Source organism: Gymnoscopelus microlampas (assembly GCF_963454915.1).
Source record: "Gymnoscopelus microlampas genome assembly, chromosome: 12".
Lineage (NCBI taxonomy): Eukaryota > Metazoa > Chordata > Actinopteri > Myctophiformes > Myctophidae > Gymnoscopelus > Gymnoscopelus microlampas.
Window position 1 is genome coordinate 11,823,244 of NC_139949.1, and position 25,776 is coordinate 11,849,019.

The following is a 25,776-nucleotide window of genomic DNA, read 5'->3' on the forward strand; positions in this document are numbered from 1 at the left end:
TATAGGGTTATGGTGTTCTACTCTATCCCATCCTTTTTTCTTTGTGGACAGCCGTCTTCTGTCTCAACCTGGCTTTAACAAAGGCTCTAAAGACAGAGGTCACACAAAGTGCAGAGGGCTAATGCTTATTCCCAAAGTGGTGTTCCTATTAACGAGGCAAGACGACAAGAAACGGAATGCGGAAACTATCAATGACACACATCAGTTCTTGTAAGACTCGGGGATCTTCAGCCATATTGCACCGACAACAGAGTGGGCCTGTGAATGATATGAACAGAGAGAACGAATAACAGTCAGCATTCTGGTTTGAAATGAAATTTGAAGGGCGGTCGGACAGCCATCCAAAGAGAAATTAGATAGGAAATGGAAAGAAGGTGTGGAGAAGATAAAAGCCTTATTTAAATAGAAAAAAGATTGGGCAATTACTGTCAGACGGCTGGCTGGGAGGTGGAGAAAAGATTCGGTATGAATGCTGTAGAGCACTTTCCTGAATGAATCTGATACAAACAGTGTTACACACCAATAAGACTGATAAAAGGAAATGTACTGTATATCAAAATATCTATTGAGCTATGTCCAACAGGCTTGAATTGGTCCATAATTCCCTCTTTGCAACACATCACACCATGACAGCAGAAGCCAGCGGCAGCAGTGTTCCTGTAAGACTTTACTGTAAAATCACCGATCTGACCTTTAATGTTTCATTCCATATACGATGACCAGTCATGCAACATACTCTCACTGCCAAAACCAGCCTAATGAGATACTGACAGCTGTTGAGCCTCAGATGTTAATACTTGCTAATATGAACTAATCACTAAGATTCTCATGGTGACACTGTGATTCTTACAGTTTAGGCATTTAGCAGACGCTCTTAACCAGAGCGACTTACAATAAGTAAGGTAATCACATACATCAAATGCAGGGAGACAGTGTAGTGCCTCAGTAAACTAGGATCACGAGTAAACCAAGAACCTAGCTTCAGTCTAAACAGTTACTATCAAAATAATAATCTGTACATCTAAACTAATAGGATAAAAGGATAACAAACCTAGCATCTGTCTAAAAATAACATGCAATCTTTTCCCCAGTGCATTACTTTGTTTCATACATTTAATTTGTCAATTCTTGTCATTTCATTTGATGCAATCTGGAGACATTTATTTTATTTTATTGTCTTATCATGCTGATATTTTTTTTTAAATCATTGCACCGCATAAGTAAGTCTGAATTATGAATTCACTGGTTCAGTCTATATAAGTTGTTTTCATAGAATACAATAACAGTCGGTTGTCCACTAGATGCCACTCATTAACCACATGTTAACCTTCTCCTGTTACACTCGTTAAGATACCAGCTGATGTAGATCCAAGGGTGATAAAAGTCACATTATCAGACCATGCACATCCCGTTTCACTGTTTTGAACAGTGTTAAATACATCTCTGGAACTTGAGTTATAATGGCCATATGGTATTCTATAAAATGTTCATGTTCGGTAGTTATATATTAATTATGAGTTTATATTAATGACACAGGCCTCTTGTGAGTAAAAAACGAAAAGAAAAAGAAAATCACAATTATGACTGACTAATTTAGAATATTTTTGCACCTCATATACTAATATAAACCCTTGAGATTACATTAACTCACACTGCAATTATTCATCATCTTGCAGCATTGAATAAAACAAAGCCAAGCAGTCCATTTAGGTCAGTTCAGTCCTGTAACAGCTCATCTGAAAACCCAATGAACCCTGACAAGAATCCTTACGTGATTTCCTCACACTGTCCAAAGCCACAAGTGCCAGTAGATAATACTCATATATCATTTTTCTTCATGTTCAACTCTGCCTTGAGGCAGGCTTTATAGAGATTGACCAGTGCAACCTAAAAATCCTTCCAATGTCTTTTTATTCCTAAGAAACAGCAATATGATGGCAATGACATTTTAATGTGACACTCAGCAGATGGTGGTGAATTTTGGACTCATTTTGTGAGCATTTACATGCCTTCTCAAGGCTACATCTGCAAACCGCCTAGTTTCAGACCAAGGTGACGATAAAAAAGTAAGGCACAAAAAGACGCAAAAGAAATCCATATCAAACTCATCCACCATTTTTTGTAAAACGTTCCTCTTTTCCTCGTTATGCTAATTCCCTGATTTCTTCCCCAAATATTAATGTCCTCTTGTCATTGCTGACCCTTACTGGTTGGTCCTATAGGGATGGTATTGAAACCACATGCCTCCTCCGATACACATGGAATCACGACGCCACCACAGCCCGCCAAATTACATTTTAGTCGACTAAATCAACTGTAGATCTAGTCGACTAAAATCCTCTGATATCTAGTCCATGAAAACAAGACTCAAACTAAAACATTTCAGATGACTAAAATATGACTAAAACTAAATTAAATTGTATTCCAAAGACTAGGACTAAAACTAAATCTGAATTTGCTGTCAAAATTAACACTAATTGGAATTTTAAAAATGATACATTTTCTTCCTCCGACCCCCCCCCCCCCCCAATCCGGTCTTCTGTGGTTGTCAAATCATGTAATATATAAAATGGGCAGCATCCAATAAGAGCAGCTCAAGCTTTAGTGCACCTGTCGTACAGTATGTAACTCTACACTAACTCTACACTCAGTCTGTTAAATTAGATTCGATTACTGATCGATTAGATGGCCCACAAAAAGGGCAAAATACAATGCACTTAGAAAGGACAATAGATTCATTTAGCTATTACGGTCTCTTTTCAAACAGTAGACATAGTCTGAGATTTCAGTTATAATTTTTTTGTAAAGAAGTAGTGAGTACTAGTCCATTAGGCATTTTCAGTCAATAATTCAAGCAATTTCTTTTTGTGTTGTGGACTCAGACACACAGAGGGTGCGTTCGGAAATACAGCACTGAGCGCACTGGCCAATACAAGCTAATAGGCGAGTGCGCTCCGGTGCGCAATTTCCGAACGCACCCAGAGTGCGACACAGCTTAAGTGCAAGCTGGCTTACTTGTGTCTCATTTTGGGACTTTTCTACAACTGACAGAGGTACAACATCATCCCACTGTGCACAAAATATTCACAACCTGAACCTACTGTGTATGATACTGAAATGATACACAAACACATATACATAGAAGGTGCTTTCTGCCGCGTTATCAGCATGCCCAGCTTTGCCGATGTAATTTTGCATCGAGGAGTGATGCTTCAAAGAAACAAACTGATTTTGGTAACCAGCATTAGCTGCGTTGTTGTGTGCATGAAATAGGCTCTCTCTCTCCCCCTCTCCTTCCCTCTCACACTTCCTCAGGCCCTCTCTCTCCCTCCATCCCCCTCTCACTCACCCCCCCTCCCTCTCTCTTTCTCTTTCTCTTTTTTGCTGATAAAGCTCTGGTCTGACATCGAAAACAAAATTGTTGCCTAACAACGCTAATTTGTGCCAGCAACACCAATTCCTGGCATAAATTGGGGTATAATCTGGGCCCACAGACAGACAAGACACAGGCAACTCTCTGCGCCTTAAATGGACGTCTTCGAACTCATTTAAGACATAGGTACTGCACTAGTATATACAGTCAGTATACAGTATACTGTATGCACATGCCAAATGCGTATTTCACAACAAGTGAAAACAAGTACAATTTTGTGCAAAGATATTTTCAACTCACTATGCAGATAACGTCTACATTTACTGCCAGCAGCCTTTGGCTGGGAAGGCCAATTGTGCAAATTAGAAAAGTGTAGTACTACTTAAACGAGACCACATCAAAAGAAGTTCAGTGAGGCACGGGGATATGCCTGCTGTGCCAAGTCTGTATAGTTACTTGCGTCGCCAATTAACTAGGAATAGGATGGAGCACGTTTTTTACTGCATTGCCTTGTGTTGTTGTTAACAGCTCCCAGCATTTGCTGGGCTAATTGTGCTGCCTGTTTAATGGCTATTTTTGTTTACATTGATATGGCCATTAAGCTGCCTTGGATTTTCCACACAAACCACTTAACCAGAAAAAAAATGCAAATTCAGATTTGGAAATGAGCTGATCATACACGGCATCACATGCATGCACATAGCCAATGCTACTGTTGTCGACTACACTCACCACCTCACTAAACCAGACATTTATTTTCTCAGTTTGAAGGCCTGCCCTTGTCTGTGGTGCAGTAGTCTTCACTTCACTTCATTCAAGGTTCAAGTTCAACTTGAACGTCTAGACTCTGTCGGAGTCCAAACAAAAAGGAGAACGAGGAGAGAGAGAGAGAGAGAGAGAGAGAGAGAGAGAGAGAGAGAGAGAGAGAGAGAGAGAGAGAGAGAGAGAGATGGAATGATGGAGGTGCACAACAAAGTGGGTGTACCTCTCCCTCTCTAGCCTCTAAGCCTCGATATCCAGGGTTTTATTTTCCTTCATGTTTTGCTTAAAAATTAAAAAAATAAAGTACTCTCTCTCTAGCGCTGGAGAGAAGTAGCGTAGAGAGGCCACCTGGTAATCATAAGGTCCCGCAATGTTTAAAGTGTGCAAAACAAATACCAACAAAATCAGTGCGAGAGCAAATGTCCTTTCAATGCAAAAAAGGCAGTGAACCAAGTAATGTTGCCATATACCCTTTTGAGTGATTGTTGGTTCTGACTATCGTGAACTTTCTTTTAAATCATTTCAGGGCTACTCATTTGTTTTTAATTAGTAGCCTAAAATCCTCAGCACCCTCGTCCTCATCTACCTCAAGAAAAAATTCCAAACAAATTGCAATTCTTCTGTTATTTAACATGGTGATAGGTAAACGTATTAAGCTAAATACCAATGAATGTAGAACTGCTAGTCCGAGTTGATGGTTGCCTTCGAAACGAAATATGCATCACGTGAACCCCCCCCCCCCCCCCCCCCCGCTCTATAGGCAGGGCTTTTTCTTCTTAAGAGGCGGACAGTGTGAACATACCCTAATGCTTTTTTCCTTTTACTGATTGCATTTATATTCAGGCATTTCTACTTTATCAGATCGTTCAGTGAAGAGAGACTTCATGTACGTGTTCAATCAATTAGGTCTGTAAAAGGTGCGCCACCAGGGCATGCCTGTTATCCATTTAATCTTAATGTTAATCTGAATATTGGAAACAGCAGCATCTGACAGCAAGACTCGTATCAGGCTGCAATCAGAAAGCTCTGCAAGTGGTAATGACAGTCAGGAGGTAGAGTAGCCGTCTTGAAATCTGAAGGTTCTTGGTTCGATCTCCAGTTCCATGTCAAAGTGTCCTTGAGCAAGACACTTAACCCCTAACTGCTCCCAATGAGCAGGTTGGTGCCTTGCTTAGTGTGTGTGAAAATGTGGGTGAATGTGTGAAGGTACTTTGTAAAGCCCAGTGAAGAACGGTGCTAAATAAATGCATCATTTGCAATTGTTGTATTTGCTGAGAATGTCTCGACATTTTTAAAGAAGCAGCCATCTAAACTACAGAAGTTCATCCAACTTTGAAAGTGTAAAAATGTGCCCATAAGGGTCATACATGAAGACTTTTGCTGTGCAATAGTGTTATATCCTGACTGGATGCAACATAACTTGGCATGGGAACGGCACTGCCCTCAATCGCAAAGAGCTGCAGAGGGTCGTGCGTAGAGCCCAGAGCATCAGAGGTGTGAGTAAAGCCCGTAGGATTATCAAAGACCCCAGCCACCCCAACCATAGACTGTTTCATGCTGCTACCATCTGGCAAGCGGTCGCCCAGACCAGCAAGTTCTGGGATAACATTTTCCTCCACGCTACCAGACTTATGAACAACAGACAGACTCAGAAGCGGCTGTGCATGCACAATCACACACAAACAGGCAAACAATCACATACAGTATGTACATTCATTAAGGCAGGACCTACACACACACACACACACACACACACACACACACACACACACACACACACACACACACACACACACACACACACACACACACACACACACACACACACACACACACACACACACACACACACACACACACACACACACACACACACACACACACACACACCTGTATAACTCACCCCCAAAAGGCATATTCTGACTTAAGGCCCCGTTTAGACTGCAGTCAAATCCGATTTATTTCTCAAATCCGATCTTTTGGCCCGACTGTTCACACTGCATTTGCAAGTGACCAGATCTGATCTGTCACATATCTGTGTGACTGATTTAAAAAAAAGTCAACCCAAAGCCGCCCTGCGTCGACATATCTGCTTTGGTTACCTTGGTAACGATGTAGACGTCATGACTTTTATCTCTATATATGTGTTCTTGAAATTCTTTATTTTCCTCTGACACTGCAGATAGGACCTTGTGAACCCATTTTCTGCCATACCGCGAGATATGTCTTCATATATTGCATATTCTCTGACCGGAGTCTATTATTTCATACGCGATTACTCAAACCACTGTTGCACCGAGGTCCCTTCCTCACATTGACTTTTCGGGACTTCCGCACTCCAGGAATGCGGAAGTCTCCAGTTCTCAGCGTTTTTGACGGTGCAACAAACAAACTGTTTAAACGACGGAGGCGCCGTCTCACGTGGACTTGAGCCACGGGAGGCACCGCCGACCGAGCTAAGGCGAGCGAGTCGCCCTGCCGAACGTTGCGAAGTCCGCGTGAGCCGACTCACCGCCGTCCGAGTTATGTCCCGATAGGGACAGAATCGTAAATCATATATTCCCCAAAAGTGACATGTTGACTTTTTTGCCCCCCCCCTTCAAGTCACATGTTTTTGGTGAAATTTCTCCCAAAAAGTCACACTATGCCTTTTGGGGGTGAGACAGTGTTATGTCAAGGAGCCAAAACCCAAGAATTTCTCGTATAGTTGTATGAAATGGAACAAGCTAAAATATTGAATATTGATAAAGGTAATCATGGACCATGCGATAAAATCAGGGAATTAATTGATTCCCCTATTGTGTATAAAATTGTGGATGACCTGCATGTGTATAATGTAATTGTCATGGATTATTATGCACATTTAGTGACCTCCACCTTTTTGTATTGTTGTTAAGTTATGTGCCACTGCTGTTTTCTTATTGCTTTGTGTTGTCTGTATGTAAGTATTCGACTTTAAAAAGATAAACAATGAATATAAATTAAAAAATAATCATAAAGATGTATTAATAAACTGTAAAGCCTGTGGGTTTAACATACCATCACAGCCAATCATTTTCAAATAGTTCTATAATCCTCAGTATAGCAAAATGGAACACGTAAACCAGAGATTGTACTACTGTTTGGAGGCCTAGGGTTTGGGAAGAGGTTTGAGTTGAATTATTACACCAGTCACGGCCGTTTGACAGATGTCCCTTCTGGTTTTCATCATATGGCACATCTGTCTCTGGGCTACACGCTGCTAAAAAGGCTGATTTCCCCTGAGAAGGGACATGTTTGCTGCCAGCTGCCAAACAGTTACTGAGTTTACGAAGTCGCATGTGTTTAAGGAGGCTCGTCCCTACATCTGAACCCTGTGTCTACTTACAGATAACAAACCGTCTATTTTATACTGCAGCGGGAGGGTGATGAGTTATTTCTTTTCTTCGAAGCCTCAAGGGATCACATTTAAATGTCATTTATTTGTGAACCATCATGGCTGGGGCAAAATGTTTACTGAAATGTATTGTCTGTTATGCTGGCGCTGCGTTCTGGTTTCTCTGAATCGCAAATGAGATCAACTGGAATTGTCCTCTTCTCACACATCAATGCACAAGCTCAGATATGTTCAGGCACTCTTGACACAATCAGTACAGTTATTATACAAATAATAACATAGTAGCTCAAAAACAGCTCCACTGATACAACAGCCATATGTGCGTCATTCTATAGAGGATGCATCCCATCAAATAAAGAATGAGGTTATAAGCCCTATTTGAGTCAGTTGAGAACATTATTATTATTAAAGTAATTATGTTATGTAATTTAACTCTGAGAGGGTACAAATGGAACCGAATGGACAGGTGGTCCATGTATTTGTACCCTCTCGCTCTCGAATGTTTCAAAAACTTGTTTAAAGGGGCTACACCATGAATTTCATTTTTTTTTTGGTTTTTAGTATTTTTTGGGCTCCCCAGTGTCTCTTGTACCCAAAAAAATATATTTTTTTAACATTCAGTCATTCATACTCATTTCATGGATTTCCTGAATGGGCGTGTCTTAACAGGCCATTTCAGAATGGCTGTGCAAGTGATGTCACTTGCACTGATTTTGCATTGACGGTGGCCAGACAGAATTGCTCAGTAGCTCCCCCCTGCCCAATAGGACGTTTTGGTATTGCAGCTGAAAAAGCTTGGAATGACAGACAGTCAGATTGTGAGAAAAAATATCTGGATGTTTTTCAGGCTTACAACCTGTTTAAAACGTATTAGGGGGCAATATTTATATATAATATATTTTTTTTTAATTCATGGTGTAGCCCCTTTAAGCCACCTGGCACCCGCTCATATTGAACTTCATTCCTGCTATGAACAGCTACTGTACATCAGTTCTGTGTGCCTCTTCAAGGGCTTGTGTGTGTGTGTTGTCTCTTTCCTGTGTTGCTGCTCTGTTGGTTCTCGGTTGGTTGGAGCTGTATGTGTGTATGAGGAGTCAAGTGGCCGTCTTTGACATCAACTCTCACGCTGGTCATGACGACGGCACTTTTTTTGGTAGCCAATGCCCCAACGGCACCTTCCCGCGACCCATATTTTGAGAACTGCTGCATTAGATGATCCAGTGTACGGTCAAGTTTAGAAGTGGTATCATAAGTGGAGCTTCAATGGGTGCTGTGCGTGACTAACAATCTAGACAGTCTAGAATACAGTTTGTTTATGAAACAATAACGCATACTCATATGTTGGACAAATATGCTTTAAATATGCTTTAATTATCTACCATTTTCCATGCTAGAATCGGCCTCTGCTAATTCGGTCTTTAACATTTTTTAGAGACAGAGCTTAATGTGCAGGCAGTGCGTAGGCTGAACACTCTTTCAGCAGACTCTAATACATTTATATTAAAACGTAGGTCTAGCACTCAACTATGAGCATCTCTCAAAGCTTTTGTTGTGCTCTTTTATGAGTGCTATATTCCTATTGCCTGATGGTCAAGATGTTCTTACTGTAATATCACTATTGTAGCTCACCCATTCTTGAGAATTGGGACAAATTTTATACAATATTTATACAATATTTTGGTCTGGTTTCCTTTTTTAGCGGCGCTAGCCGCTCTATACCTTTAGGTATAGAGCGGATCCTGCTCTATACCTGACTTTGTCCGTGTTCACCGTCAACGCTCTGATTGGTCAGACCCGTCAACGCTCTGATTGGTCAGACCCGTCAACGCTCTGATTGGTCAGACCCGTCAACGCTCTGATTGGTCAGACCCGTCAACGCTCTGACCCGTCAACGCTCTGATCCTGCTCTATACCTGACTTTGTCCGTGTTCACCGCCAACGCTCTGATTGGTCAGACCCGTCAACGCTCTGATTGGTCAGACCCGTCAACGCTCTGATTGGTCAGACCCGTCAACGCTCTGATTGGTCAGACCCGGCAACGCTCTGATTGGTCAGACCCGTCAACAAAGTGATTGGTCAAGCTTCACGTGACATATGGCTATAAACACATTATAAACACATATCGATGACAAAATGTATCAAAGGCGCCGCTACCTTCACACAGGGTGTGATTTTTTAACATCTAAACTTGCACTCCCAGAAAACACCCTGGGCTAAGACAAGGAATCACAACTTCAAACATTTTTCTTTTTTTTTGTTAAAAGCATTAAAAAACTAACCATGTGTATTGATAACATAGGTGTAAGAATGTACTTTTGCCTTTTTATTTAAATGTGTTTTTTTAATAAATAAATTGACAACTCACTACGGCTGTGCTGTGGAATGAAAAAAAAACCATAGCATTTTGTCAACTATGCCATTTTATGGAGATGACACCAAAAAAAAACTGTGGGAGATTGGCCCATTACATGGTTTAATAGTCAACACTTTGATCTTTTAAAATATATTTTTCTGGCATAATTGAAGTTAATGTGATGAAATTATAAAAATAAAGGTTTTGTCCCGATTCTCAAGAATGGGTGAGCTACATTTTAGTCGCTGGCAACCATATGCCATTATGCTCGAGTGACCTCGTTCAAACATTTAATGTTCAGCAACTTTAAATGTCAAATGTTGGTGTGAATCTACTCGAATATTCAGTAAGTAGACACTATAACATTTAGTTTAGTAAAATAGTGTATATACCGTTGTTGTCTGGCTCCATATTTAAACTTTTGTAAATGAATGCCCTACTTTGTCAAGTGCCTCATAAAAGTAGCAAAAATAGCAGATAGCACATCGGCATTTTTTCTTTACATTTTTGAAGTGAAAGTGGTTAAGTGTGTTTGTGGGTTTTGGGATTGGATCCATTGGAACGCAGGTTCTTTTTCCAATTTTCTGAAAAGGAACAGTTTTGGACGACATACAAGGTTTCTACCCGACAGCGATGATATGCATCTAGTGACTGACATATAGGCTACGCTATGTTTCATTGACAACATGTCAGTTCAAAGTGCTATAGAACAGCAATCTGATTACATTCTAAACGGAGTGTTAGAATGAAGGTGCAATTAATAATGTTCTAAAGTTCATCAGATAAGCAGCCCGAGTATCCGACACTGATCCAATACTGTCTGTCGGCACATCCCACTTTAATTGGAGCTATAACATTTTCATTGCACATCTGCATATCAGCTTGTTCTCAGCTGCAAAAGAAGAAAAGAAAAAAAGAAAAGAAACGCAACCTGTTCAGTTGACAGTAAGTACGCCTACTGTACTGTAGTTATTGGAATCTGACCCTAAAAGATGAAGGTCTAACAGACCGAAACGTTGTTATTCCCATTTAAACCTTTTTAATTGCATTTGAAAACAATGTGCGGGAGTTTTGTCTTTCATTGGAATCTGACCGAAAATATAAATGAAGAGGCTGTAATTAAATGTGCCAGTAATATTTTTAGTTTTTCATGTAAATACTGTAGCTAATTATAGTAGCCGTCCACCCCCTGAAGCGCTCTGTGTACAGACCCACTAGAGCTCACCCTCCTCACAAATCTTAATTTAACCCCTGTTGATTTGTCGCTTATTTCTCTGGTCTCTGGCTGTGGAAGAGAAGTGTTTACGTTCACAGCTAATGAGTGGTGGGCCAATATGCATCAGACCACAGGAATAACACATGGGACATTTTGAGCGATGTCAGCCCGTAATCCTGTTTTATACGTGACTGCATGCCGGTGTCGTGCACTTCAAATAGAGGGTCCTTCCCTCAAGGAAGGACCAGGGGTCCTTCCTTGAGGGGGTACAGGGGGTCCCCAGCTAAATGATGGATAGTTAGGAACAAAATGGACCCTTATGGGTCTGTATGTTAAATTAACATACTGTAGATTTTCCAATATAAATTGGGGTCACAGAGATAGAAATGTCATTAAATGGGGGTCCGTAGCCCTAATGCATGTCAAACTGGGGGTCCTTGAAACTGAAATGGTTGAGAATCACTGCTAAAGCCGTAACAATCTTCTCTTATCCCATTTTGGGCGGCAACCCCTTTTTGTAACTATATCTTTCAGGACGGGAACCCCTTTTGGGGTTCTTGTTGCTATGTACAGTATAGCAACATACATCTTTTGTAATTTTTGAATAAATATTTGAAGTTTTTCAGAAAACTTAGGTCAGGATTTAGAAGGCGTTTTTAGAATCGGCCCCTGGTCTAAATGGGTTATGGGGGTCCCTGGCATATCTTTTCAAATGGGGGTCCGCGGGCTAATAAGTGTCAATTTGGGGGCGCTTGATATGAAAAAGTTTGAGAACCACTGAAATAGACGATCTATAAGCTGACAGCTTCTATTTTCGGCACGCGGCACCGGTGCACGACAAAATATAAATGAAGCATCAGAAACCAGCGTCATCCTTACAATGTGCAGCTGAAGAAAGTCTCCGAGCCCATGGGTGCTCTCCACCCGCACCAAGATGGCGTCCTTCTGCTGCGTGCTGAACCCCACGGCTAGGCGGTCTGCGCGGGTGCTTGGCCGTTCGTTGGGGGCCCAGGTGTATGTGATGAGAGCCCCTCCTTTTCCGAAGATATATGTCGTCCCAGCTAGGAAGAAGAGAGGCAGAAATGTAAATGTTATTGGGCGATAAGCACTTCATTTAAAAGCTTGTCCTGTTTCCGCTTGGTTTGGAGAATACTGTGTCTTTACAGCTGGCATTAAACAGTCACTTTGTTTTAACCTGTTTTTCTCGAGCCTTTGAGAGTGAGTTTTATGTCAGATGTCACCAGCAACCCACAGAAAAGGACGATAGGATTCAGTTGTAAAAACGGAATATTTGAGTGTTGCGAATTCTATTCTTTTTCTCAAATGCACCCAAGACACATAGCTGATATGATCAACAGAATGACCCCCTAAAGGCGGTCATTTGACCTCATTTCTTAATAATGCGTAAATGTAACGCATCTCAAATTCACACACTATAACTGTGTGGGAAAAAATAAAATAAATGTACGCAAATTCAACTAGGAAGTGCATGTAAAGCGTAAAAGGTAAAAGGCGACATATCATAGTTTAAGCAAGCAGTACATTTCTAAGTTGTAACTTATTACACCATGACTGAAAGATGACAGCAAGGATAAAGCGTCTTCTTTCTAAAGGATATAAATATTACAAGGAAGAGATGAGCGCAGCAATTTGCGTTTTCCCCCCGGAAAGACAGATCTCCCTTCAATGTTTATACTGGGAATGTGGGGTAAATGTGATCTGTAAACACCATATCTAAGCACAATCTGGATACAAGACGCATTTTAACTTTTCTCACCAATATACCACGTAAAAGGTTGTTGCAACACTATGGCTGCCAGCAGGCTGGACTAGCAGGCAGATTCAAAGTGGGCGTGTCAGCAGGGATAGCGAGGGAAGGTGCTGATGGGATTCATTAACACTTTATTTGAAGCACATTGTGGAGAGAATGAGAGAATCAGAGACGCTTCATTGCTAAATATGAGACTCATACATAGAATTAGCCTTGGTCTGTGGCGCAGTGACAACCCACCATTAAGCGTTGATGCAGTATCAACAATGATATGCAGGAGTCAAACCTAATGCAGATGGACATTGCAGAACAAGCGTTAGACAATACTTGTAACTTCAAGACTCAAGCAATGTTTTACTGAACTGTGAAAATGGTCTGCCTTACTCTTAAATTACAGTCAAGTGAAGCCCATTTAAAAACTATTAGTTTTACATTCAAAAATGTTAAATTTGCGAACAAGTGAGCACTTGGTGGTGCAAGATGTTCCCAATAATCATAGCTGTTTATCACAGCATTTGGCTGGCCCCAGACATTGGCAGATAAAACCATGCGAATGATTCTCTATGCATGAGCTGGCACCTCCTGGGGCAGAGCAGGGCTTCACCACGAGCGGGGGTGAACATTTTGTAGTGAGGCCCTAATTTGGAGAAAATGAAACTTGAAAAATGAAAAATTAATCAGATCCTTCAGGGGATATTGGGGAAATACACTCTACAAATAAAACTTGACACGATTTTCTAAATAGCAATTAGGTACACTACAATGGCAGCAACAGAGGAAAGAAGCAACAAAATAAGAAGGGTGTATAATGTCTGCATCTGATGCAGCAAGGATAGCACAGAAAATGTATCTGGGTAAAATATAGGCAGAATTAATAGACAACGTGTTAATAATGTTGGACTATGGAAGTATTGTTGCAGTCTTAGCTTCAACTTCATGAAACACTTAATCAGTATAGTCTTCCATTCCACGTAATGGACCACTCGGCCTCAAAGTTGGTTATAGACAGGAACTTGTTACTGGTTGGATGAATAGTTAACATTAAACAGCTCTTAAAATCCTTACTGCCTCAGAATTTAATTAATGAGGCACCTGCTCTTCTAAACTCCTGGTATTGTTTGTTTCTGTGCAGATTATGCCTTGTTGAAGTCGTCTTAATTAATGCCTGGGATTTGCAGTCAATTGTGAGTCAATGGCCGTAATTAAATGAAGAGTCTCAATGAGTAAGCTTTATTGGTTTCTTCCTCTTTTTCCCTGCGGCTGGGTTTGCTACCTCTGGTCTCCCCGACCCTTCTGTTCACTCAAATCACTTTTCATGCTGTTTGGAGGAGATTATGACTAGACCTGCTCTGTTACACCCAGATTCTGTCATGGACTTTGAAGCAGTGCTTTTAAAATCCAGCTATTTCTGTGTGTTAATCTTAAACATGGATTCCATCAATTCAAAATATATGGCTTTATCAGATATTTCCAAAACATAGCAGTCTGACGCCCCGCTTTTCTAGGATTGCAAAGCATGAGAAAACCTTTTCAACAAGCAACATGACAAGGTCAACAGCTTTAGAGACATTTTATCTGAATAAACTGTTGGAACACATTTCTTATCTCTACTGCCATCCAAACTTTGGTTCACAGCCATCTAAAAAAAACAAGAAAAAAAACAAGATTGGTCTCCTGCAATAGATCATTCCGATCTTTCACCAATGTGATGTAAGAAAAAGGAAACCAGAGCAGAACACTGGCATGTCAGTGGCTATAACTGCACAGCTGAGAAAATGATGGATCTTCTGTTGCCAAAGGAAATGTCTTGTCATTGTTAAAAGTAAGAAAATATATTAAAAAAATATACCTGACTACAAAGAGCGCCAGTATTGGCCAGCAATTATATAAAAATATCACACTCTCCTCTTTTACCGGCGCCGCAGCATAGAACAGTAACAAGGGGAGATAGGTAAAGTGCACAGTACAATCCTGAGTGTTAATGAAACAAGACAGTCTTATGGCTTCCATGTGGATCTCAGATGTCATATGGCCAGTCTCATCAGTCAGATCTACAACTATGTCCTCAGAAATGCATATTAAATTCATTTGGACCGCCATTGACTTTTAGTATAAAATAAAAGGTTAAAAAAGGAAAATAAATCACAATATGGGAAGAAAAGAAAACAACGTTTTTGGGCCTGATTGGTCCAGCTTTGCAAGATTAGTTTTGAACAGACTCACAGACAGACACACATACAGACAGACCTTCTTCTAGATAGCTCGCCCCATATGAGTACATTTTATTTATTTATTTTCTTTCAGAGTCAGTCAAATTAGCCTCAGGATTTAGCAGTGTGGTGGGAGGTATAAAAGGCGACATATGTGCAACAGTAATACAGAGCATGAAATATGGAGGGCTGGTGCACCGATGACAACGTGTAGACACATCTGTGTATCAAAGGCACAAGCTCCTGCATTAGTCATGACATCCCAGTAGTTCATTGACTCCCCCACGCCTTTCGTCTCTCGGAGCATCTCTCAGTGGCGGACCCGGGTCAGATCCGTAATGAGGTTGTAAGTTAGTAGCAGAGAAGGTCAGGATTGGTCAGTGTGGCTGGGTGTGTCAGCCTTGTAGCAGATAGGTCCCTGCCTGGTTCAGTCCTTTTGTCTTGTCAAAGTGTCCTTGGGGCAGGACACACAACCCCTAACAGCTTCTGGTTTAACGGTGTCTGCAGAATGCATGAAATGTGTATGCAAATCAGGCCTATTAAGATTTCTAATATGAACCACAGCGTTCTCCCCTCCTTTTTTTTTTTATCTCGGCACCTCCCTCTAGCTGACTCTAACTAGGCGTCCCGTGGGAGTACACTGTTCTCTCATGGTCATGCAGAACATCTGAGCAAAAGAAATACGGTGCCCTTGTTGAGTTTCTCTACTGCAATATAATATGTATATTGTATCATTACCAGCAGGAACCTTGGGTCTTAATTAGATCAGTATACACATGTGTTGTAATACTCCTGCCACTGGTCGGTCTCCTGTAGCGGAGCCTGTGCTCGAGGTGGCCCCTCAAGTGCTTGAGAACATGGTTTAAGCATTCTCTGTGTATTTTCTTTATGTATAATATATTGGACCAACATGTGTATCACATATGCTGTCATCTCCTCTGATACCTTTCTGGCTGGTGTTTTGTTTTGTTTTTTTGTTTTTCCCTTTTTGTCTTTTTTTCCACTTTTTTCCCTCTTCATTGTACATTTTTATTTGATGTCAATTGTATTATTATTACAAGTAAGACGCGCGAACGCTGGAAGCGAACGCAGCTCGAAAATATTGTGTATTTACGGTGTGTGTGTGTGTGTGTGTGTGTGTGTGTGTGTGTGTGTGTGTGTGTGTGTGTGTGTGTGTGTGTGTGTGTGTGTGTGTGTGTGTGTGTGTGTTTCCCCCCCCCCCCAGGAAACTAGAAGGGTTTCTTTTTATGACTGTAAACTGTGACAATCCTTCAATAAAAAATATGTAAAAACATAATAATAAATAATCCTGCCACTTAGTTAACAGAAGGGTGATAAATACTGCATGGGAATGGCATGTGGTTGCATTTTTTATTCAAAACTGTAATAAGAGTGGGGTTTTGTGGAGTTGGTTATGGAGAAGTAAATTCAACTCAGTCAGTAGAGTGGTATAGCAGATTTATGCTCTTTTGCAACAGTCCCTATCAGGTTCCCTGCAGCTTCCTAAGATGTGACTACAGTTATAGCAGATACTATAATGTCCCACTACCCGCTGATGTTTGCACAGATAGATAATCCATAGGTCTATACTACCAACCTCTTAGTTCTCGTAATAAAGCTCTTCAGTACATGTTACCTGGCTTGCTGGATACAGCAATAGACACTAGGCAACATTCTCAAAGGACTCTATTTACTGGCTATTAGGTGATAAGTAGCATTACATTAACTGTTTGGGGTGTGGAAGACCTTTAATGAAGCAAATGTAAGTGTAGTCGGTAGGCTTAGTGTAAGTGAGAATTAGAGATTTTCTCTGGCTTTCGCTTTCGAAAAGATGTCTGATTTGACGCAAGAAAGGTTGCACATGCTCTTTAATGCAAATCCTGTCTTTTCATGCAGTAGCAAGTAAACAGCAAATGTCAATGACTGCTAATAATATGCATAACATTATAGCTCTGAAGCTGTAGAACAAACAGTGATTAACTCTGATATCAGATTCCTGATGACATTTAGATCATTTCAATGTTTCTGATGATGATAATTAACCCCACAGACTGGGGAAATACTAAGTACATTATATGTGGACTTGGTGCTTTATAAACATTTGGCCAGTAAATACAAAACGGGTGTAATGTGCTCTACCGGCAGCCAGATGTTGTCAGTGGTGTTTAAGAGGAGCTTTACTTGGAACAGCATTAACATTAATGACAGATTACTGTTCTAGATTATACTGTGTATATAGATACCATAAAGAGCTTTTGATGCGATGGACCATAACTTATTGCGACAATTTTACACATAATACTGTCACTTGGCTACCATGAAAGTTAATTGTCCAATAGTAAACAGCATGTTTTTGTTAATAGCAGTTTCTCAAAGGTATAACAGTTACATTGTGGTGGGTTGACACAACTTTGTATATGCCAGCATTGTCGGCTAATGTTCTGGTCTGTGTGGTGAGATACAAACTTATCTGAGCTTTAAATGTAAGGTGACTACAGCCTAGATATTGTTTTATGTATTCTTATTTCAACTCATTACGCTGTTTCTTGTCTATTACTGTTAGATAATTAGCCTACTGTGATATTATGTGTGGATTGCAATTTGCAACCCAGGAAGATGAGCTGCTACATGAGTAGTAGCTAATGGGGATCGTAATAAACAATAAACGGGTGTTCTCATCAAGACAAGTTGCCTGCTGTTGAGTGCTATGAACATGAGTCCATGCTGTGGTAGCTGATAAAACAAAAAATATATTCTGAGGGAATTAATAAAGTAATAGTTATTCCACTAATCAATCAATCTATCTATCAATCTATCCATCCATATACATACATAAAAATATACTGTAAGCTACTAATACTAGTGTATGCTAAATGGACATTGATTTATTGGTCACAGTTATTGTTTGACATTACTCTTTTCCTCCCAATTTAGTCGATATTCCAATGAAATCCTCCCCACATACATTTGTGTGTTGTCACTACTGTTGTATCCTACTGGCTCACCTCCCAGTGAGGAACCCCCACCGGGAGGACGCAGAGCCTCCGTCCTACTCCTCCCGCCCAACACTCCCTGCTGACAAGTGCCGCTCCCGCCCGTAGGAGTACATGCAGTGACAAATATCACCCTCCCTGCCCGGCTTCCCTTGAGTTCGTATAGCCGGATGCACCGCGGTGGATTCGAACCCCTAGACCCCTAGGTACTTTACCACTGCGCCACTTGAGCGCCCTGATATTACATTTTTGAGTGAAGATTAGAGGGTGCTGTGACAGCCACACAAACACAAGCACACACACACACACACACACACACACACACACACACACACACACACACACACACACACACACACACACACACACACACACACACACACACACACACAATCAGATGAGAGGGCGATACACAGCATTACAAAGATGGAGAGACTGGCATTGACGCATATGACAAGCACTGTGTGGGACTATAATGAAAAACGAAATAAAAATCAGATAAAATGAAAGCTGTGCCAAGAAATTGAAAGACAAGTCGTAAGAGCAGTGGATTTGTTTTTAAATATGCTTTTGGTGAGTCATGCACATCCCTTCTTTCAAGTACTTAATACACCACTAGACACTATGTGCTGTTCAAAACACATACCAGATTTTGTAATAAAGACCAGCAGCAAATTGGGCTCCTAGCCTTTTAATGATGTTTACATCTTGTAGGCCACATTTCAGAGAGATACGGCATGTGACATTGTGTATCAACTGCCACCAGTCTCTGGCTTTGAAAACTCATTGGGCTTATGCTTTAAAGTTCTGAGTCTGCCAACAAACTCTATCGATGAGTCCTGCCAATCAGGGAGGCGGTACAGAACAGAAAAAGTACCCAAAGCAGTCATGAGGACAGCTCTTGACAAACTCGTTAGCTCACTACACTAAATCTTTCTCTTCTAGCACGTAAGCTTCGATTCAAAAGAAGATTACTGTATGTTACTTCAACTTAATTAGGAAATGACATTTACAAGTTATAAAAGATAAGACTTCAAACAAAACCAAAAACCTCTCTGCATGTTTCCCCCCACATCCTGACAGGAAATCTTGGTAGGAGGTCACAGTTGTAAAACACCCAGCAGACACCTTGAATGAAGATAAAAGTAACAGTTGCAAAGCTGGGTATGGGTTTCGGAGGTAAAGGTGGCAGACAGACTATAATTTTTCACTCAAGTCCCAAAACCTGTTAGCAGCCGTGCACATAAATACTGTATAGTTTTCAGGTTAACCACTTGAACCCCAGAAACCATATACTGGGAGCAAAAATAGCAGATCTACAAGCCAGTGGCGTAGCCAGAACGCTAGCGTAGGCTGGGCCTAGGCAGGAGCGGGTGGGCACCATAGACTGGTGGGCACGCATGCACGCGCGCAATTTTATGCGGGTTTTGGGTACTTTTTTTGTGGGTTTGTGGCCCACAAAAAAAGTATATATATATATATATATATATATATATATATATATATACAGACCACCCGTGGCTACACCCCTGCTACAAGATATTTTAGATATTTTTGACAAAGAGATTTGGTATAGACGTAAAAAAAGCAGTGTAAGTACATACTATTTTTTAGGTTACTAGGTTTAAGTGGTTAATGAATTAGTCCCTACAGAACAATAGGAATTAGGGGCATCCGCTGGCCTAGCGGTCCAGGCACATAACAAACCATTGCTGATCTGATAGATGTGCTATTTTATTATTACTATATATATATATATATATATATTTTACCTTTGCATTATTTATTTATTTGTAAGAAAGGTAATAAAAACAAAAGAAAGAAAGAAAAACAGCATAAAAATGTGTCTGTATCCCAAAATGGGTCATGACCCTTTGTATGGGAAACACAATAGTGAAGCTTTTACAGGAGACACACTAGGCTGGTGCAAAAATAGACCTCAGATGCACTTAGACTGAAAAGCCCTTCTGAATTACTCTTGGCAATATGTCTGAACAGTCAATTAGACTTCACAAGATAGTGTGCCTTAACGGCTTTCTCTCAAATTAAAACAATATTTAGGCTTTTTCCATCTTCGTAATCTAATGAAATCATAGTCAGTTTTCTGAATATCTGGACGAGGCTGTAAATTTAATGACTCATAATCTGAAAAAGAAGAGAAGAAAAAAAAAAGATCACATAGTGCTTCTGGCTACTGCAGTGCCTTCAACATCATTGAAATTAAAGAAAACATAATCACTACCATTTGAAAAGAACAGCAGTTACATTTCCAAGTAAAGGGGTCCTAACACACATGTTTTTGTGCGACAAATTCTCAGGAAAATATATTTTTGTTGTTAGTGCCATATGACTCACACAGAATGTGAATATTATGCGCTGATAAAGCAACGTAATTTTTATTCTGAACATGTTTGACTTTTCTGAGCTTCCGCACCACAAATAAAGACATCATTCTGTATGAGTAGTTTTGATGCGAAATATTTGCCGGCGTGTATTTTGCATTTACTTATAGTTTATTCATCCCCAGATGTCTTCATTTTTTAAATGTGTGACCCCAGTGGGAATTCAACCCCCACCTGCCTCGCCGTATTAAATGAATGCACTGACCCTTGAGTTAATGAGCAGCACAATGGGGGGGTTCATGTTTGTGTGTGAGTGTATCTTCTGCCATTTTGTGAGTCAGTTTTGTGAGATTTGTTTGAATCAATATCATTTTAAATGTATTCATGACTGTACGAATTTTAAAGGAATAGTTCACCCCCAAAATGAAACGATTCATTGATTTTCAATCGATTAGTCACCCCATGGAGACTTGCATTCATAGATATTTTTTAGTTTTTGTCGCATTCCTAAGCTAATCAATTGATGACCACAGCGGACCGGTAGGCAGCGGTTCTGGGAGACACAATTTTTACCTTTATTTATCCAGCATAGGTTTGCTGAGCACAAACAAATATTTGCAGAATAAATACTGTTTGTCTTCACTTCAGTGCATGTCCTATCCACCTGTTTCCTAGGCTTTTCACTGTGTTCCACTTCCTGTCTCTTGATCCAATGAAATCCAATGAAACCGGTCAGATGACTAATGATATCCAATGAAATCCGACAGGAAGTGGAACACACAAGGCCTAGGAAACAGGTGGATAAGCAAAGCATTCCTTGTACCTGCATTGATGGGTGTGAATGAATAAAAGTCTTGAACATAACTAGTTGACGTTTTATAACATCAGCTGGTAAACAGCACAGATCTGTATATTTGAACTGACATACTTTGTCGTATGATGGTGTCTCGTTCCAAAGATAACTTACAAGCCCACAATGCGTTGCAAGCTTGTACAGTAGATCTGCTCATTTTGTTTTGTTTTGTTTTTGAGACACTGAAGTATAACTACATGTAAACATTAACCAGTGAAGAGGGAGAGAGAACGAGAGACAGCCCACGGATGAAAGACTGAATACCTTTAATGGACCACAATGGAAACTAGCTTAGGCTTTTTTGTGTTCAATCCATTTGGCGCTTTTAATTGGCGATAATGTGTTGTTTAATCGTTGCCAATAAAGTATTCCACTCAAATACACTTCCAAGCCAGTCCTTCCGTTTTCACGTTGATGGATACAATATTAACATCACTGTGAATGTGTGAGGAAATCTCCCACATTATAAGTCCTAAACTTGCGGGAATCAATTAAATAACACCCACAATCGATTCCGCACTGAAATTCAGGACATGAAGGCATAGGGAGCGCTCTATGGGTGGAGCACAAATTCAAAATGTCAATAATCGGACGTTCATGTTAATTCAATCATGGGAAGCCAAAATCGTGATCCCGCTTGAAATGGGACTAATTGTGCAGCCCTACCCTGCTTGTCAGGGTAAGCGTGGTTACGGGCAATACTCATGGTATATTGCCCATAACAACCACAGTATGTTACTGTTGGCCACTTAACAGCTCCACGCGCAGTTGGGAATTAAAAGTGCCTTGCCCGAGGGCACTACAGCAGAGGGCATCCCCACTAAGGTTTTTCCTGTCTGTCAGGGATCAAATCAGGAACCTTGCGGCCACAAGCACGCTCCTCTAAGCTAAATGCTATATTCATTGTACAGTAGGACTGTGACCAAAAATACATAAGCAAACACATTGAAACATAACAAATATAAGTTTCGACTACAATGAATATGCTTCAGAAAGATTTCATGCTCAACAATATTACATCAATTTAAGAGATGCTAGTTGCCCACATTGACAAAAAGGTGAATGGATTCATCATACTGCAAATGTCAGACGGTGTCGGAGGATGCAGGCACTGACATTGTGTGCAAAATCAGAGAGGGGCTAATACAGCTAGCCCTTTAACAGTTAGGCTAAACCATAAGCCAGAATTTAATTTCAGTCAATGAAGGGGCCCACAGTCAAGGTGACTCTGTCATGTCCTTCAGTCACTTTTTTATTCACTTTATTATTTTAGGAAACCAAAGAAAGAAATACTTTCTCAAAAGAGCAAAGCGAAGGAAACATCTGTCACCTCCAACCCTAAAACAATCTGTAGAGAAATAATGTCAGTTTTGGTTGACCTATGTTTGTTCACTTGAGTTCTCTGAGAGGAAAAGCGTGGTGTCAAAACACCATAGAAAATAAGTCTGTGAAAACAAGCCAATTTATAAATAACTATGTTCACAGATGGTGTTGTGCACACACAGTTGGCTTTTATCAGCATCAAAATTCTAGAATGTTAAGTATTCCGGCCAAATAAGGTCAAACATTACTAAACAAAAAATGATTAAAATCAATTCCATTTAATTGACACAGTCGGTCAAGGACAAACTCTTTCCCGCGTTTTTCCAGGCTTGCTGTTCAGCATTCAAATTAGTTAAGTGTTTAATTCTGAGAATTATTTGAGCAAATACACAATATAGAAGAAAATAAAGAATGAAACGAATTATCTATTCATGTGTCTGTTTCGTTGTGTTAGTAAAAGCAGATAACAGTTTTATTATATTTTTCCTCTTTCAAGAGGAAATCCTATTACAGCTAGATCAAAACACTGCCAGGGGTCAGCAAGAGGTGTAGACCTGATATGAGCCATGTATTTATTCTCCCTTTGTAGCGAGCGAACATGACACCAAACTCCATGCTGTAATGTGGCACTTTAATGTTAACATTGCTTTTTAGCAAACATACATAGCTCTGAGAGAATGACCTAATGGGAAAATAAATGTGAAAAGATCATACATATAGTTGGAAAAAATATCATATTGGCTTCTGTGTATTTCTCTGCGAAATGCATAAATGTACTCCCAATGATGTCCAACGTGTCGTTTTGGCCGACCAAAAAAAAACAAAAGTCCACTGGTGAGTGTAGCAATATATGATCAACCGAATACCACTCAATTCAATGAAATGTTAGCCTTTAAATTAAGGGTGCGTTTGGAAATACAGCACTGAGTGCACTGGCCAATACAAACTAATAGGCGAGTGTGCTCGAGTGCGCAATTTCCGAACGCACCCTAAAACTGATCTGCATTGGGGCGTCCACGTGGCACAGGGGAAATTTCCTGCCCAGTGCCCACCACCATGGAGACTGGTGTTAGGATTTGGCAAGGCACTACAACAAACATTGTCCATGTTATTGTTCAGACTAGAGTCAGGACGCATTTTCAGCAGGGAGCTGAACTGGGGTAGTCCAGTGACACTCCTCACTGTCAGGTGAAAATAAGTGGCTGGTGATGTCATATGTACCAGAGTGGTTGTCTACAGTGCCCGAGACCAACAAGTAGGGGTTAACTATGACCGGGATATACACTTGGTATGAAGCACAACTCTCCTTTCCCCACAGTGATAGCAGTTGCTGTTGGTTTGCTGTTGGTTTGTTTGTTTGAGGCTAGTTATTACAACCACAGTTAGAAAAAGAGGATGTGCTTCAACAGTGGGATTCTCAGTGGAGTTCTAAACCCAAAATCCAGTAAACATATTCCAAAAGATATGAAAAAGGTAGCTGAAACCTCAAGTCAAAGAGGACAAAATATTCACATTTCCACGTATTTATTTGGCTCACATGGCACACACTTATGCGTTTCGGCAAACAGTCTTCCCAGAGGGCTCTTTGGCTTTCTCTGAGCCTTTGAACGCTCTGAGGAAGGCTGTGAGCGTAGGCCTAAGTGTTAGTTTTTGGTGTGTGATGTGAAAATGTTAACATTTTGTCCTCTTTGGCTTGAAGTTTGAGATGTGCTACCCTTTTCATATCTTTCGGAATATTATTTATTACAACTACAGTTGGAAACGTTTCCAAGAGAGCGACTTCAACAGATTGTTGCTAATTGTATGTCACTTCGATTAAATCTATTTATTTTAATGCAAGAGTCGTTTTATGTCTTCGCGGCTTGATTATTGCCTTGTCTTAAGCAAAATACACGCAACAGGCTCCAAACTGCATTGAACACTGCTGCTAGACTTTTAACTAAAACCAGGAGATGAGAACATATCTCCTATTTTAACTTCCCTACAATGGTTTGCCTGTCTCTTTTAAGACTAAAGGTTTAATGACATCAAAATCAATGTTTACATGTTTTTTTAATCCCTTATTTCTTGTGCTACTAGACATAATATCTGTCTGCCCCAAACGTGACACTTTAAAAAAAAAAGTTTTATTAGGTAGCTGCCATTGTATTTAAAAATTGCCCTGCTAAAAAGGAGATAAAATGCAGCTTGCCCCAAATTTTTAATTTGGGGTCCAGTTGAATATTTTCATTGCATTATTATTGAATATTACATCCTGTCCCCATTTATACTGTAAACTCTTATCTGTGGCGACATCAATCCCCCCTCTTAACTATGGCTCCACACACCAGAGAAAGCATTCTCCCCCTGCCTGCCGCCGTACCCCTCACACCCCTTTGTGGCAGCGGTGGCCTAGTGGTTAGAGGGGCGGCCTTGATACCGGAAGGTCCCTAGTTCGATTCCCCAATTCATCACATCGATCATGAATCACCGCTGAATAGCCCTTGAGCAAGGCTTCCATGCAGGGTCCGGCTGGAAACAAGTTTCGTACTTAGTCCGACACCCTGGGTAAACAACAAACTTTGCTTTGCTTTGCTTTGTACAACACTAAAACCAGGAAATAAGACTTAATCTGTGTATATAAAATATATATTCCCTAGCAAATCTCTCTTGGCCCTGAACAGAGTAACTACCACACAAATGTACTGTGCAAAAGTATCTCAGCTACCAGGTGGGAGATGTTACTCATCCAACACATTTTCACCTGTTCTCCCCTGCCGGCAAATGGCAACACCTCGCACGATACTGTACGCAGAGTGATGTCAGCTCTGCAATGCACAGCGTCATTTCATCGCTGCCGGGTGGAAACCTAGCTTGTACTGTATGTCCAAAACTGTTACTTTTCAGGGAATGGTAAAAAATAACCTGTGTTTTAATGGATTCAATGTAGTTATTACATTGGTTAAATATTTATAAACCCCACAGACACACTTGCACTTTCAACTTAAAACAATTCTAAACAGCAAAAATAGTAGAGCGCCGTGGTGAGCTTGTAGATTGTCTATTTTTGCTACTTTTGTGTGAGGCTAGTATGACGAAGAAGGGCATTCATTTACCCCCCAAAAAATTGGATACAAGGCTTCTGCCCGACAGCAACGATTTCCTTTTGCATAGGGCCTAACCAGGCTGTCAGCTACATTAACATCTCTGCCTGGTATGTATTGT

General features: G+C 40.5%; 1 protein-coding gene across 1 annotated transcript in view; it reads right to left on the reverse strand.

The window, feature by feature from the left end:
- nrxn2a (neurexin 2a) overlaps positions 1–25,776 on the reverse strand; it is a gene marked incomplete at both ends in the record, with an annotated part of 214,644 nt that overhangs the window by 16,859 nt on the left and 172,009 nt on the right. The window contains one exon of the mRNA XM_084075179.1: positions 11,960–12,141. Within this exon, the coding sequence (XP_083931305.1) occupies positions 11,960–12,141 (182 nt within the window). The remainder of the gene's footprint in view (positions 1–11,959; positions 12,142–25,776) is intronic.